The following is a 17,811-nucleotide window of genomic DNA, read 5'->3' on the forward strand; positions in this document are numbered from 1 at the left end:
TTAAAGTGTTGCAATTATTTTACTCTCAAACTAGGGCTCTCTAGTTAGCATGTGCACTCAGAGGTCATAGAGAGAGCTAGATACAATATACCCAGGAGCTATCTGCAGACGGGCATACATTAACTTCAGTCTTAATGAACACGTTTTTATTTCCTCTATGAGAGAGTTGGACTGCTCCACATATAGATGACACGTCAGAACGAGGATTTTTGATTGACAGAAAAGATCGTGACTGGGATTCATTACGACTTAATTTTTGTAGAGCACTGTCAACAATACTGCTTTTAAAGGCAATGGTCCCACGTTCGCAGAGATCACGTTCACTGTAGAAACGGCAGAATCTGAAATTACCTTTAAATGTCAAGCACTCTACAATGCGTGATCAAATTTATCCTAGGGGTAAATCTTTTTAGGATCTGGAAGGGTTTGGCATAGCTCACAACTCTCCCAGAAGCTTTACTATGTTCTTTCCCTAAAGTAGACCCCTTTCTTGTCCTGAAGTAACTCATGTGCATGCATCTTATTTGATCTCATTCTCTATTCTATATCCAAGGTCTCCAGCTGTACACCCAAGGACTCCTCCTGTATATTCTGTTTATCCTCACCGTGGTTCACATACACAGCTAACAAATGGCCTATGGAGGAGTAATGCATTAATAAGCCTATCCACACCATTGATGGAAAGATGAATTGGAGGACCATATATTATTAGCCTACCAATTACATACATATATCATTTGTTTGTAGCTCAGCTCTTCCTCCCCCGAAAGTCACAACAGAAATTTTGTTGCAGAGCACAAGGCATTAATCTCACAGAACAAATGGGTCTTGTGACCTGTGTCATTTGTATATGTTCAACAGCGCTTAGTCATTCCTTTCTCTCAGACTCTCCTCCGCCTCTGTATATCCAACAAAATTCCCCCGTGGTAAACATATGCAGTGAATCATAAATCTGATACAGAAAGACCCATTCCTCTACTACATTGGATCCTAGATATAGAGTTTCCAGAATGCTACGCTAGCTTCCTCTTTTCACAGATCTATGCATTTAATGGGATTTTGCTGAGGGCAATTATTGTCGGTAGTTGTTGGGAAAGCATATGTTGGGAAAGCAGATGAAGTGGAATGGGATTTTTAGACAACGTGGCCCTGCAGGACTAAGCTGAAGAAAGGTTGGCTGTGGAGAGAGAGAGAGGGAGAGAGAGGGAGGGAGGGAGAGGGAGAGCATTTTCAGCCCCTTAATAAACAGAGTGGTTTTCAGGGCATGCCCTTTATCAGTAATGTTCAGGGCAAGACCACATCCAACTCATTGATGGACAGCAGTAGCAACAACAGACACAAGCTGCCAAGACCATATTATTCATATTTTGCAGTTTTGTAAAATCCAAGAAATTTGATATAAAATATAAAATCCTGACCTCAAAATCATGACCTGTAAACAAGTTGTTCTGGGATATACAGTGAGGTATGGAATTATTTACACCCTTGATAAAGATTAGCAAAAATGACTGTATGAAATAAATAATTATTATATTGTTTGCAAAAAATTGGGCAATTATATTATTTTATACTAATTAAATAGCTCAGAGAAAGAGATTTTGTTTAACAAGTCATTTTTTTGTTCCTCAAAAAGGTAGGGAACAAAATGATTGACATCCCTATTTTCAATACATTTCAGTACCTTTTTCTAAAAAGTTTAATGAGTTGGTGAACACATTGGAAGGGATCTTAGACCATTCCTCCATACAGAATCATTCCAGATCCTTGATATCCTTCGTCTGCGCTTATGGACTGCCCACACAATGACATACAGAGCATTCGGAAAGGCACACCTCTCTACATACTGTTGACAGAGCATATCAGAGAAAAAACAAGCCATGAGTTTGAAGGAATTGTCCGTAGAGTGCAGAGACATGATTGTGTTGAGACACAGATCTGGGGAAGGGTGACAAAACATTTATTCAGCATTGAAGGTCCCCAAGAACGCAGTGGCCTTCATCGTTCTTAAATAGAAAAAGTGTGGGACCACCAAGACTCTTCCTAGTGCTGGCCGCCCAGCCAAACTGAGCAATCGGGGGAGAAGGGCCTTGGTCATGGAGGTGTTTTTTTCTGAATGTCCTTTAGTGGCCCAGCCAGAGTCATTGACTTGGACCCGATTGAACATCTCTGTATAGACCTGAAAATAGCTGTGCAGCAACGCTCCCTGTCCAACCTGACAGAGCTTGAGAGGATCCGCAGAGAAGAATGGGAGACACTCCCCAAATACAGGTGTGCCAAGTTTGCAGCGTCATACCCAAAAGCACACAAGGCTGTAATTACTGCCAAAGGTGTTTCAACAAAGTACTTAGGAAGGTTCTGAATGTAATACATATTTCAGTAAAAATACAAAATAAATAAAAATATTATTTTTGCCTTTGTGATATTGTGTGTAGATTGATGAGAGAGAAAAAATTATTTAATACATTTTAGAATAAGGCTGTAACGTAACAAAATGTGGAAAATGTCAACAGATCTGAACACTTTCCCAATGCACTGTAGGTGACCCCTTCACCTTGACAGGCCTGCTCAATTCCATTGAGAAATACAATGAGGTGTGCAGTGTTGTAGGATCCAAGGAATGGCCTACGACCTACCACACCATCTTCAGAGAAAGCTGTGCACATGGAGATGCTTCCCCCACATTGTCCAGGCACTTGGATGGTTGCCCGTTCGCCGATGAGGTTCCGCCCACGGTTTTGGCCAGGTTGAAGCCTGCTTCACCAATAAAGATAGTTATTTTTGCAGTATAATTCTAAGATGATATTGTAAAGTAGCATGTGCATCAAATAGTAATACAGTATATAGTGCTGTACCTGAACATACTCGGCCCTCAGTTGTTTCACTCAGGGGTTGGTTCTCTCAAAAGGCACCAGGTAAATGTGTTTCATAGATACCTGATGCCTCTTCAAAAGGTGGGCAATTGTTGGTAGGCTGATGGTTGCCACATTGGCAAAAGTGTTATTGTTCTCCTAAATGGTCTGCTTTATTTCAGACAGCCATATGTCATTCCTGGTTGGTCAAACACACGGCCACGGTCCCCACCATGGGGCCATCTAGCAGTTCTGAGGATAGAACTCCAGAGTGGCGCAGCAGTCTAAGGCACTGCATCTCAGTGCTAGAAGCATGACTGCAGACCCTGGTTTGATCCCAGGCTGTATCACAACCGACTGTGATCGGCTGTCCCTTAGGGCGGTGCCCAATTGGCTCAGTGTCGTCCGGGTTAGGGGAAGCCGGGGTAGGCCATCATTGTAAATAAGAATTTGTTTTTAACTGACTTGCCTAGTTAAATAAAGGTTAAATCAAATTTTAAAAATGATGGACTATACTGTCAATAGATCATATTGTAAGAATAATGTAACATGTTTTGTGAATTTAAATGTATTACAAGAAGTAATTTACTTTAAAAGTAATGGTAAAGCATTTTTCTTGGCAAAATTTTCTTATAATCAAATTGACAGTTGATCTTTTCAGATTGGGGTGAACTAATCTGGCAGCCTCTGCTATGGTAAGGCCTCTGTTTACCACATGGTCAAAGGACGATGGTATGGACTTCATTAGACACAACAGTTCCCTGCCGTCTGCCTCTCCCTCTCTGATGTCCACCTCTTTGACGGGGCCCATGCCAACCTTTTTGACCTCTTTGATAGGACCCCTGATAGGACAACAAAATAATTTCCACTCAATGAAAACAATCCAGTTCACAAAAATGTAACAACAGTTTAACAGAGAACAAACACGCACAAAACCATATTTAACCAGAGGGTTAAATAAGGAACATAATTATGGGAATGGAAACCAGGTGTGTACAATGAAGACAAAACAAATAGAAAATGAAAAGTGGATCGGTGGCGACTAGAAAACCGGTGACGTCGACCACCGAACGCCGCCCGAACAAGGAGAGGGACCAACATTGAGTAGTCATTATGTATGGTTATCATGTATCATACATGTCATTCATAAACACACGTTTATTTCTGTAGTTCTCAAAATCCATATTAAGTAAACAAGCCCGTTTAAAAATCTATAGGTTTATCAAATGGTTAAGTGATTAACCATTAAGCGCAGTTAGAGTCAAATGTATTCAAACAAATGAGCAGAGAAAAATATTGTGAGCATTGCATTGTGAAAGGCAATTACTTTATATAAAAGTTATTTCTAGATGAAACACTGATTAGGTTTGGTGAAAAAGTTACTGTGTGATGTTACTGTGTGATGTTGTGTGCTGCACAGTCAATTGAAAATATGCTTAAAGTTTAGATGATTGTTTTGAGATTTGTACAGTTGTGAAATTTTACCAAATACTTGTGAAAATTGTACCAAAGCGATTAAAAAACACTGTATATATATCCCAGAAAGAGTAGTGTAGTGGCTTCCTTTAGTCTTTACCATAGCCACTGCCCAAGCCTGAAGCGGGTTGTTTGGTACGCATACAGTCCACAGTCAAGGTTTCCAAACGGCCAAACATTCAATGACATCCAGGGATATGGTGCAACAAAAATGTTTATTCTTCTTATATCTAACAAATAAATGATTCTTCAATCAACTTGAAGCATAGAATACTTTATATGGAAAATACATATTATGACCTGTCTGTATGTCTGTATGTCTGTATGGTCAAAAAACTATACCGCTCCCGCATCTAGCAAGGACTCTTCCCCTCCCGAAGGCCCAACTTCCTGCCTTTATCCTAACACACTTACCACAATACAATGAATAGGCAAGAGGGGGGGGCAAAAACTAAGTTACACTAACAACAAATGAATATATTTCAATCAGGTAAATATAAATCATAAAGGTACGTACTTAATATTTCATCATTTACATTATTATTTAATATATTTACACAAATATACATGGAGCTCCATATGTTCGGTCTTTTATACAAATATGTCCAAATCGGCTCTAACAGTAGAGTTCTTGATTTTTTTTAGAGTTCTTGATTGTGTGTGTGTGTGTGTGTGTGTGTGTGTGTGTGTGTGTGTTATGTGTGTGTGTGTGTGTGTGTGTGGAGAGCCTGTAGGCAGGACTAGTTCATTGTGGTTAATTGGCTGATTGATTAATTGATAAACATAAATGACAAAGCGGATTAATAAGCCCTCTGAAGGACGGGGAGATTGATGTTGTGATGTAATTATGATACCAATCACCAGCATATGAAATGAAAAGTGAGTGACAAAGCATCCACACCAATGCAAACCAGAGATCCATTCTGAAGGGTGCTCTGAAAGGGACTGGAAGACCAATATGGTTTCACTGACATCAGTCATTTATTTTCCTAAAAAAAGGAGAATGTAAGAGGCTCTAAGAGGTACACAACAACAAAGCTGCACATAGATAGATAAAACATCTCTAAGAGTGGTTCCAAAGAGACAGGGCACAGCTAAGAGGAACATGAGAGTGGCACACTAGGCCCTAGCATTGATCAGCCGTTAATTTACCCAGGCTGCCTGAAGCGAAGGCTAAGGAGAGAAATGAGGAGTTTAATGGTGTATTAAGGAGAAGCAGGTGGAACAGTGGGCCCAGGGCTGTGTTTTGAATAGACTGATGTTATGAATACTAACCATGGCACATCCTCGACCTTGATCAAAGGGAAAAGTGCTTGGCATCGTAATGCATTGTTCCTTCAAGGAACAGCAGGGGCCTCAGCTTTTTGTATGTGCACCTTGCACATCTCTCTGAGTAGAAAGAAAACATTTGAAAAATGTAGTGTAATGAATTGCGGTTGAAATAAATGATTTTAGCAATTGAAATAGCATTCATTGAAAGAGATATAGACAGAGGTATCAACAACAATACCAATTATGTGCACCACACTGCTTAAACCATGGTGCATCGTTTTGTCCCCATTCTAAAATCAGGAGTAATGCTGGATCAGTCCTACGCATTGGCAGTCAAGTCTGCTAGAGCTAAAAAAAAATATTCAGCACTGCCCACTCTCTTGCCTAAACACCTGCTGGAACCAAAGCAGCCCGCCACCCCCAACCTGTCCTTCAAACACACACACCGTGGGGCAAAGAGAAAAAATGTATAGCTAATTGTATAGCTAAAGTTGTATAGCTAATCTCATGCTATTCCACACATTTTTCCATGAGGCTGAGAGAAAATGTATTCTCATCAATAACAAAGCAAACCCGACAGTAGACTGTCATGCTGTTTTTAGTGCTCAAACAGTAAGAGTAAAACAGGTACAGTACATTTAGACATTGCTAACTACACATTTGCCTGCTGTGTTGTAAAGCAGCTGTAGCATTTCTTGCAGGATCAGACAGTAGCACACAGTGTGTTAACTGATGCACAGGTCCTATACTCAGGCTTCTGAATCCCTCATTCAATAACGCCTGCAAGATGTAATCCAGGCAGAAAATGACACAATCCTGTCACAGGCTGGTAGGCATTTTTGTCTAATAAACAAGCATCTAAAGTCCTCTAAAGTTTGATGTTATTTTACACACCAGAGAACTTTGAGTCTATCAGATACATAGATTTTTCTTTTGTGTTATTGACTGTACGTTTGTTTATGTCTAACTCTGTTGTTGTTTTTGTCGCACTGCTTTGCTTTATCTTGGGCAGGTCGCAGTTGAAAATGAGAACTTGTTCTCAACTGGCCTACCTGGTTAGATGAAGGTGAAATAAAATAATATATAAAAAAACATACATAGATACGTTTTGGGAAAAATGTGGCTACAATGGATACAAGAGCACATTATTTCAGGTAAATGTCATTTTACTTGATTCTGCAAACGAAGCCAGACATCCCATTTCAAATAGTTTACAGGTGCCTATTACGAACTTCAAAATATGTTTGCACTGAGGAAGCAACTGGGATTTGATTTGATTTGATTTTGAGAAGGCAACTGGGTTATAATGACTGTGGCTTGTATCAACACCCTGTTATTGCACAAACAAACACACAAAAGACAAATTCATCCAAGTTGCAGAACATTTATATTTCAATTGAATTTCATTGCTAATGCTTCTTCTCCTCCCCTCAAGCGTCTGAATCCTCAGTTATGTAAAGTGTGCTAACAATAGACTTGCCTAGATTATCTCTAATTACAATCAGATTTTATGATTAGTTTAATCCAAATCTCATAAACCTTGGTGTGAAAAAGTCAAGCGCAGTTGTAAATCCAGACCTCTCCTCCCGGGAGGTGTGGGGTTTTACAGGGATGGTGACAATGTGTTTACTGTTGTGGTTGTTAGATCAGAGTTAGTTATCATTACTAGTTAGTAAGTAGCTAGTAAGAGGACAAGTCATTTGAGAAGCGAGGCATATTGTTAGCACCTTGTATCCTTTTGACCCTGTTACAGTTTCCTGTTCTTCACCAGATTGTACAACAATTAAAGTAAGTAATAACCATCATCATTCACACTTTCCAGGTCTATATCTAAGTCTTTAATATGAAACTTGACAAGGACGAGTGCTAGTGGTAATTTGATAATCATTCCCACTGTAGACAATCAACCATTTACAAGAACATTAGTCATTGTTGTAACCTGCTGGCAATCTCCATAATTATATGCAGAGACCGTGATGCTGTATGCAATGAAAAGAAGGAGAAAAAGCTATTATCACTTCATATACAGCCGGCATATTCACTTACTTATACCGCAACCTCAACGGATGACCTTCCTTGCACAGAAAACACTTCTCGGTGGTGTGTTGTTTTGTGGCTCTAACTACAGAGAAAAAAAGGTTGTAAATAAGAACCAGACCATACAGAAAAACAACAATAGTTTATTTGTAACCTTATTTTTGTGTATGAACTACAAACTCTGGTTTCTATAATCAATCTTAATCTTTTTTAAAAGGTCATGAAAGTATACTTACATGATAATCAATTTCTTATTCTTTTACAGCATGTTTCTCTTTTTCACTTGTTGAACAGTTTGTTGGCACATGTCAAATTAAAATTTACAAATGTTTTTTTTTGTTTTATTTTATTTCAAAATGTATCTTGATATAAATCTACCACTAGAACAGCATTCCCTTTCAGAGAAAAATAAAAATGACCTGGAAAGAAAAACATCTTGCCCCATCTACCCAACCGAAACATTGAGATACAGTACATACAGAATGCGATGGATTGAATAAATGTCAATAGATCCACTATAAAAGACTCCAAATGATGAAGGAAAGAGAAGGGAAGATGGATAAACTCTTATTTCAAACTTTTGGATCCAGACCACACCATCATCCCCAAACACACAAAGACATGGTTTACCACTGTGCTAAACTTCATGTAAACATGTTTCACCATGAGTAATTATTGTATTGGCAGGGATGTCACACTGAGGAACATATTTGTTTCATGTTGACTAAAACTGGGTTGTAGAAGCTCATGTGAGATGGAGTTAACTTAATTATTAATGACGTCATTAAGTCGCACATGACATTAAAATAAGATTCATTCATCTTTGTGGATTAAGTCTTTCTGTGCACTTGCTGCCAAAAGTATACCGTAGAAGTGACTTTTATACTGATTGCATCATTTATCTATTCTCTGGTTCTGCATCCCCTACTGTCTGGGTTTAAGTGTAAAAATAACTGGGATGACACAACTTCGCATTATCATCTGCAACAACCTCTATACCCTATTGTTAAATGCCAAACACTGGTCAAGTGCAAAGGAGATGACATGCTATTACGTCACTGTAACATAGTTGAGGTGTATTTCCATTAACACTATCCATAGAAATATTTCCATTTGACTATGAATAATGAGTAAAGCATCTAGGCAATGGGAACTCTGTTAGCTCATGCCTTTCCGCTCAAGGTCATGATTTCTATGGTGAATGAATCAGCCCACTACTGTATTTGACATCATATCATTAATAGTGCTTTCTCCCAGAGAAGAACTAGATGACATCTGGATGGGAAACAATGATAAGAATTTACCCCCAACCTTCTGGAAAATGTAAATGTACTACACAATCATTTATTTTCTCAGAAACAGAATGGAACCGAATGAAAAAGGACTGTTGCATACTCTTTCTTAGATGTTTGACATTATGGAGGGTGTGGAGAACAAAAGTAAAAGGGAGAAAAAAATATCAGTTCACTTCATCTATAAAGAGACACCTGGGGCATGTGGCTAAGCCTTGGATGTGAAGGGTACTTGTTTGGCCTCTGTATTTATGGCACCATCTTTCACTGTGGGGCCTATTGAACGTTTTCCAGGGTACCTGTGAAAAGCTGTCCACCCAAAGCCCCTGCAGGCACATCAATTAAAATGGAAATGGTGCCATGGCCGAGGTAGAGGGATGCAGGTGTGACCTGAACATCTGCTTGATGCCCGACGTCACACGCTTCATACCTAAATCCCCTCTCTGCAAAAGCCCTGGCACTCTGTCCTCTGGGCTTCATCCTGCACTTGGCAGGATCCCGGTGTGAATCTGAGGCTGCCGTGCCCAATGTGGGAACAGACTACAGACGACAGGCAATGTGCTGGAAGAAACAGCTGTGTTTGGGGTCCTAAACCCCCTCTCCCACTCACCAGTCAGCTCCTTGAAGTCAGGGGTCAGAGGTCACAGAGAGTTCATACAGGAGTCTCATCAGAATTATTGGGGGAGTTCTAGGGATCTTCTTTTGGACAAATTATTAGATCTTTCAACACCTGGAGAAGTGCTTAATTTCTCAGGAACCACATATGATACAGCAATCTTCTGCAAATGCGCCCATATCTGTGATGGAATGGCACACCATTATAACAGATGGTGTAAGATGGAAACAAGGGGTGTGACGTTCAGGGAGCTCTAATATGCCTGACTACATTTGCCAAAGTGATCTTAAAGCATCTTTTTGTGACTCACAAAGTTATGATGGATTAGAGCAAATAGAATAAAGAAGGAATAACAAATAGTATAAATGCACAACGTGTAAATGAGACAAAAACACTGTGTGAAACGTGTGATTTTCTGGCAAAATAAACACAGTGAAACAACTATGAATCGCTTGTTGCTAACAGTTGGCCCTGGGTTAGTTTGGAACACACTTCCCTCGTTTAACGTCCCCAATCTATCGATGGCAGAGCCAAGTGTACATCTGTGTCTAATGCATTTGAGTGGAATATTTAATGAAATATTGTGTTATTATCAGATTTCATCGCTGACAGTCCCAGCGTTCACCCTCAGATAACAACCAAGCTTTTAATCCATCTAAATTAACAGATGGTCACAAAAGATTTCATCAATTAATTTGTGGCAGGAGGTAATCTCTGCGGTTATCTAGATATTCTCAAAGTATGTGGGGTAAAAAGTGATTGCCAACTTGCCATCACATACACACTTATGGTTAGCATTAGATTCACATAGAGTTTGTAAGCATATTAGTAAACCACCCTCCCTCAAATGAAGAAAATCAAAACATCTGATGAAATAAGTACTGAAAAAATAATTGCAGAATACAGTTTTTTTCTTGATTAACCACAATATATTTTTTCTTAAATAAATAACTTCTGTTTTGTAAAGACACTTTTTGAAACATTAGACATACCCTAGTTCCTTCCCAATGTCATTGAATAAACATCAACCACTGATACCCTGGACACACAGTGAGTCAAGTCCTCCACTTCCCATTCATAGTCCTCATAACTAATGTCCCTATTAGTAATTTTATCAGTTCGTCTCATTATGAAAAAAGTTTTAGATCTGGGTCTCTTGTACATTGTCTTTCGAGCTGGCCCGGATTAACAAAGGTTCGTGCGCCGAGCTGTGTATGGAGTTGATGGTGGAGACGTGGTTGTACGCAGTCTTATAGGTGTTGTAATGGTTGAGGTGCTCATGCTCGAGCGGGGGAAGAGTCAGGTGGCCCTCCATGGCCGGCCCGCCCGTCACACAGTCCTCGTCCACGTTGATGATCTCGATGGTGCGCTGGGGTGCATGGTGATTCTGCTGGTGGTGCTGCTTTCTCATCTTGTAGAAGATGATGAGCATGACAGCGGCCATGAGGGTGATGGCCACAAAGCAGCCTATGATGATCTTGGTGGTCTTCATCACCTCGTCCAGGCCGGTCATTGAGCCACCGTTTAGGTCTGTGACGGGGATGGTAAAGGTCTTCTCTGTGACCCGGGTGGAGAGGGGTGTCCGCGCCGTGGTGGTGGTGGTAGAGGTGGATGAGACGGTCTCCCAGGAGCCGGCTGAGGGGGTAGGGCCCACATTATGCCCAACTGTGGTGCGCCCCTCGTCATGCACTGGCTCTATGGTCTCCACTGTCACTGTGGTAAAGTAGCTGAGGACGTTCTCTGTGGATGACACGTTGAGCGTGGCAGATGCTGTGGTATTGCCGGCTGAGTTGCTCACCATGCAGGTGTAGGTGCCCGTGTCCTGCATGGTGACGTTGGTGAAGTTGAGAGTGCCATCGTTAAGCACGGAAATGCGGATCTTGTATGCACCGTGGGTCATAATGGAGCCATTGGGTGTAATCCAACTGACTGAGGTCAGAGAACTGGCCCTGCACTTCAGCTCCGCTGCCATGCCCTCTGTCACGTTCAGGTCAGCCGGAGGCTCTACGATAACCGGTGCATAACAATGGAAATAGTTCTGATCCAGCTCACCGATGTAGCGCCCCTTGTGGCTTGCTGGGGAACTGCAGCGGGCGCAGCAGCTGGTGTTGGCCGGCACCATCTCTTTGAGCCACCAGCTGAGCCACAGGATGTCACAGTTGCAGTTCCAGGGGTTGTGGTGGAGGTGGACTCTCTCCAGGTGGTGCAGGGGGGTGAAGAGATCATGGGGCAGCAGAGTGAGGTTGTTGTGGGCCAGGTTGAGCTCCACAAGCGACTGCAGGTCATCAAAGGAGTTCCTCTCAATGGTCTGGATCTGGGCGTGCATCATCCACAGCTTCTGTAGGTGGATCAGCCCTTTGAAGGAGCCGGGTCTGATGACCGTCAGCTGGTTCCCTGACATCTCTAGCTCGTCCAGCTTGACCAGGGGTATGAGGTTGGGAATCTCCTTGAGATTGCACATGCCCAGGTTCAAGTAGCGCAGGTTGCTGAGTCCCTCGAAAGCTCCCTCTGAGATATACGAGAGGCGTTTCAGTTCCCCTAAGTCCAGCCTCCGTAGTGAGGGCACCCTGTTGAACGCATACGATGGAATGCTCTCGATTGGGTTGTTCCTCAGCCACAGCTCCTTGAGTTTGGAGAGGTACTCAAAGGCCCCGTTGGGGATGGTGGTGAGGCGGTTGTCGAACAGCTCCAGGGTGTTGAGACTAGCCAGGCCGTTGAAAGCCCCAATCTCAATGTTGCGGATGTGGTTCTTGCTGAGCTGGAGGATCTCCAGGTGCCGCAGGTGCTTGAAGCTGTCCACCTTGATCACCTGGATGAGGTTCTCCTGAAGGTTCAGATATCGTGTGTTGGTGGAGATGCCGTCTGGGACATCACGTAGTCCCCGCCGGGTGCAGATCACCTTGCTGAACTGGTTGCTGCAGGAGCAGACGGATGGGCAGGTCTGCGCGCGCACCAGGCCCGCCACCGCCAGGAGCTGGAGGGCCAGAAGCAGCACGAACAAAGGGTCGGACAGGACCCGGTTCCACCTAGGACCTCTCATCGTCTGCTGCTGCCAAGAAGAGGTCATTTTGTTCAACATTCATAATTCATTGGCTGGATCATCCACTCTTTGGGAAGAGGCGGGGTTGGGGAGAGCTGAAACGAGAGAAGAAGGGAGAAAGGGGAGGCGTAGGTTAAAAGGGAGGAATGTAAATGCAACTCCATCATGTATTGCAATATGATGTGATTATAATGTGTTTACAATATATAATTATAACATGTGTACATGAGCTCTGAGTCTTTTAATGCAGTTCTTCTGAAATGAAACATTGAAAGGATAAACCGTGCATAATTAAGGATGTGGCGGTCATTACATTTAGTCAGCCGGTGATTGTCAAGCAAATAACTGCCGGTCTCACGGTAATTGACCGTTAATTAACATAAACACATTTAGCTTCTTCTGGTTTCCAAATTTCGCCTACAAGTCACTGATGCAGACCTTTTGAACATCTACATTTGAAAAACGAAACATGATATGTAGTCTATTTTAGAAGAACAGAATAGCATACTTTGAGTTGTCCTTATGTTACTGTGGGCCATGATCTGGCTATGCCAATGGCTATGGGCTACACTAATTAATTTAGCTGACAAGATATTCTTAGAGATCCATGGCATTATTTTAATTATTTTATAGTATGAAGAATAGAACTGAAAATAGCTGAATAAAATAGAAAGGATATTTTCCCAAAATTATTATAGGGAGTGGCTATTCCGTGTTGAGCAGTTAACAAAGAAACAGGTACTCCTATATGCTTAAAACCCCCTTTTTTTCAAATTTGTCCTGAATGACATACCCAAATCTAACTGCCTGTAGCTCAGGCCCTGAAGCAAGGATATGCATATTCTTGGTAACATTTGAAATGAACCACTTTGAAGTTTGTGGAAATGTGAATTGAATGTAGAGAATATAACACAATAGATCTGGTAGAAAAAAATCAACCGGTGTATTTTTAACACAATCTGAAATGCAAGAGAAAGGTCACTGTTATAGCCACCACTCTGGTTTTAATTCCGATAGTGTCCACAAGAGGGCAGCAGTGTATGTGCAAAGTTTCAGATGGATAACTTGGAGTATGACTGCTCCTCAAGACTTTTAGTGTGAAGTCCCCATGTACATTTGGGCAAATCATGAAAAACACATTCGTGTTCATATTCAATTTTTCTGCAAGAATATCATCAAATCTGTATACTTGGACTTTTATTTAGCTTGCAAAACAACCAGTTTTCATAAATTCATAACTCTGAATATCCTAATATTTTTTGTCCAAAATGAAAAGGCATGATGTCGTACAAGGTTAGTACCTACATTTTATGACATATACATGGTTTACTCCCGTAAATCCCAGCTCATTGGCTATCTAGATAGCTTTGTTTGACCCCGATTGTTGCTTATTTGACAAAGATACAGTCGTTCGAGTGATGGCCACCCGCGTCTTTGGCGTGCCATGAAGTCGTCGCTCTCTGACCAAATATGGTGTCCTATAGGATATACTACACTCCTAATGAAATAGTGAAGTTATGTTACCTTCTATGATCGTTGAGGAATAGATATGAACGTGATTTGACTCGTTCAAACAACGTTCAGGGTGAGATTTTCACAGATTCCTTTATTTGCAAATTAAACATGTGGAAATACAAAATCAATCGTGTGTGTTATATGGACCTTTTTAGGACATGAAAAAGGATTTTATCTAACAGAACGACACTTCATGTTATCTTTGGGACCCTTTGGATGATAAATCAGAGCAAAATTTCAGGTTGTAAGTACACATTTCACCTTCAGAGGTGAATTTATCAAACCTATCACGTTGAAAAAAGTGTTTTGTTGTTAGGAGCTCTCCTAAAACAATAGCATGGCATTTTTTTGCAGTAATAGCTACTTTAAAATGGACAGTACTGTTATATTTTATCAACAATTTAAGCTTTCAGCCAATATAAGACACTTATATGTACCGAAGTTGGTTGTTTCTCTAAAATCTATGATCTTGACATAACACACTGAATGATTTACAACTGTCCTGTTGATGGAACGCCGATCCTTTTAATTTAGAGTCATTTATGTAACTTTAATTGTGATACAAATGTTGGGCTATATGATTAGATGTTTATACATTCTAAGGCTGCATGATGCAACTCTAATGATGATTTGAAAAAAGTTCAATGAAAGGCATGAGCTCTTTGTTTGTTGCAAAGGCCGAACACACTTCATCAGTCTCTCATTTCCAATTTGACAAGCACTTGATAATGCCTCGAGTTTCCCGGCTGCATCCACTTTGTGTGGCCGTAATGCCCCCTAAAAGAATCTATGCCTTTCGGGGCCAGTGCCCATTGTGCCCTTGGGCTGAATATAATAATGATAGTTTCCTTCTCCCGGCTGCATGTCGAAGCACCTCTCACTCACATGGCTATCGGTCTCGTGATCTGTGTCCTTATCCAACTCTGAGGTGCATAAGGAAGATATTGGAAGAAATGTCCACATTTACTTTTCATCAGTCAACAAGATGAGTAGGCCTAACGAACTGTCACGATTGTTTGAATGATTGGACCAAGGCGCAAGGTGCGTAGAATTCCACATGTTTAATAAATAGGAAACTCACCAAACAAAACAGAAGAAAAAAGAAACGTGACGTTCTGGGTTGCTCACAGGCAGCTACACAAAAACAAGATCCCACAAACAACAGGTGGGAAAGGGCTGCCTAAATATGATCCCCAATCAGAGACAATGATAGACAGCTGCCTCTGATTGGGAACCATACCAGGCCAACATAGAAAACCAAAAACTAGAATGCCCACCCTAATCACACCCTGACCTAACCAAATAGAGAAATAAAAAGGCTCTCTCAGGTCAGGGCGTGACACGGACAGCAAAAGCACTAGCCTATGTCAATCTACTATCCCCCCTAGTACAACAGTTGACCTATTCTATTCTGTGCGAGAAACAAATATTCCAAACATATCTGGGACAGTTGTGGGATGTGATAGATCCCAAATGAATACAATCACTATCATCAAAACACCTGTTTTAAGCAATGATGCTGACGCAACAGATGAGAACATTTAGCTTAGAATGTTGATCAACTATTAGGCTGTTTCTTCCCATTATAAGCGCAGCAATGTTCACACAGCAGTAGGCTGGCTATAAGAGCAAATGTTCCATTAAGCAGGAAAACCAATTCTCAAAATTGACCACAAATGCAATTAGGCATGTAATGCTTTTATTATAAAGGTGCATTTTAATAGTGAAAAGTATCTTCCGCAAACTCACACGCTATGTATATTATGCCAGCTAGGCTCTACACCCATTGCAAAGCAATAAACTGGGCATCATTCACAAGTGATAGGCTAATATATCATTCACGTGTGATAGGCTAATATTGTTAACCATCACACTATTCTTGATGAAATCTTGTCTTTACATACACTAAATAATATATGTTTTAAATTGGTTGTGATTTAGAATGGACCATTATCAGCACCTGACTCGAAACAGGGGCAGCGGAAAAAAATACATGTCATCTATGCACTTAAATACATATGGAGGACACTTTTCCCGTGTTTCTTTTCATGCCAGCCAGGTAGGCTACACTCCTGTTGTAAAGAGAAGCAAGGCGCTTAATATTAGAAAGTTGAGAAATAAATATAGTAGGCCTAGTGTGTAGAAAGCTGATGGGTTCTTCCTTTTTTAAACCTTTTGCCGAGGCCATCACTTTTCTCACGCAATTCCATAGCCTATAGAAATGTTGCGCAACATGAGCTCATGCTGTCATGATTTTCAAATGTTCATTGATGTCAGAGTGATTAGAGGGCCAGTAGTGTGCTGAGTACCAGGCAGTTATCAAGTTTGGTAGGCTACTAATGGCCATCAGCAGCATCAGAGCTTAGAGAAACCTAATTACTGTGACTAAACGTTCACGTGGAATTTGACTGCTGTCATGACTTGTGACCGCTGGTGTGGCAGTGTGCCCCTATGCATAATCTGCCTAAAGAAAAGGTTACAGGATTAAGTACACACACACACACATACACAAAACAGAGACAGAGACACCAACATACACGCACACACATGCACACAGACATGCACCACACAGAGCCCAAAATATAAGCAATCCTCTGTCATTCACAGGTGCATACAGGGTATGGCCACATCAACCATTTCAGATAGGATCTGACAAGACCATAAGGTGCCAAAACCCCAAACATAAAAACAGAGAGGGAAATGATCCCGTCCACCCCACAATACACTCACTCACTCACTCACTCACTCACTCACTCACTCACTCACAATGTGAACTGGCAATGACCTTGGCAGTGTGTTTTATATCTATTTCTGTTTCTGAGAGTGTTCCCCTTGCAGTCTCAATCTCAGTCACATAAAACAAAATCACAATAATTCCTCCAACATGTGTGCTGTATCTCTCCAGTGGAGAGGAGGAGTGGAGGCAGGCACAGCCATGTCTGAAGCTGTGATGTGATTTATATTTCAGACTGTGGGGACATAAATAACAGGAAAGTTGCCACCCACCAGTCCTTCAATCAAGCAGACATTTTAGGAAAGTTCTGATTACACTTCGCAGTGATGCTCAGAGGCCTCTGTGACTGGACTGTGAAAAGGCAGAGCCACAAAGATAGCAGGGAATGATTATCTATCATATGTCATGTTGTTAGGGGATGTGTATGCTGTACCATGCTTGCCTCCCCTCTGTGTGTGTGTGTGTGTGTGTGTGTGTGTGTGTGTGTGTGTGTGTGTGTGTGTTTGCAGGCATGTGTGTGTGTTTGCAGGCATGTGTGTGTGTGTTTGCAGGCATGTGTGTGTGTTTGCAGGCATGTGTGTGTGTTTGCAGGCATGTGTGCATGCATGCCTTAGTATGTAAGAATAAATTATGCATGTGTACTTTCATGTGTTTGTGCTCTTAAGTTTCTATATGTACTTTTGCAGCAGGTTCAGACATGAGTATATATTTGTCATGCTTGTGCTCATATAGCTTTGTGTCTGTCTGACTGTCACTGTGGATCAGTGGAATCACCATGATGCAGTACTGTATTTTAATGACATTTGACTTCAGTGTTGCAACCTACAGTATGTATGAGGGAGCCACACTAGTGCTCTTGAAGAAGGTCTTAGCTACAGTACATTCTCCAATGTGTCAGTCCAGCCATAGGGCCAGCTCTGGAACAAAATACGTCCCATTTTCACTGGAGGATGGGCAGGCTATTACTGTAACTACCGATT

General features: G+C 41.3%; 1 protein-coding gene across 1 annotated transcript; it reads right to left on the reverse strand.

Moving 5' to 3' along the window:
* Positions 1 to 7,819: 7,819 nt before the first annotated feature.
* lrrc4ca (leucine rich repeat containing 4C, genome duplicate a) lies at positions 7,820 to 12,669 on the reverse strand. The gene has a single exon (XM_029667839.2). It carries the CDS (start codon positions 12,619 to 12,621, stop codon positions 10,684 to 10,686), a length of 1,938 nt encoding a protein of 645 aa, XP_029523699.1. The 5' UTR covers positions 12,622 to 12,669; the 3' UTR covers positions 7,820 to 10,683.
* Positions 12,670 to 17,811: the final 5,142 nt, after the last annotated feature.

This window comes from Oncorhynchus nerka, linkage group LG9a, assembly GCF_034236695.1.
Source record: "Oncorhynchus nerka isolate Pitt River linkage group LG9a, Oner_Uvic_2.0, whole genome shotgun sequence".
Classification (NCBI taxonomy): domain Eukaryota; kingdom Metazoa; phylum Chordata; class Actinopteri; order Salmoniformes; family Salmonidae; genus Oncorhynchus; species Oncorhynchus nerka.

Excerpts from the sequence above, each read along its gene's own strand:
- lrrc4ca (XM_029667839.2), bottom strand. The coding sequence starts at position 12,621 with ATGTTGAACAAAATGACCTCTTCTTGGCAGCAGCAGACGATGAGAGGT.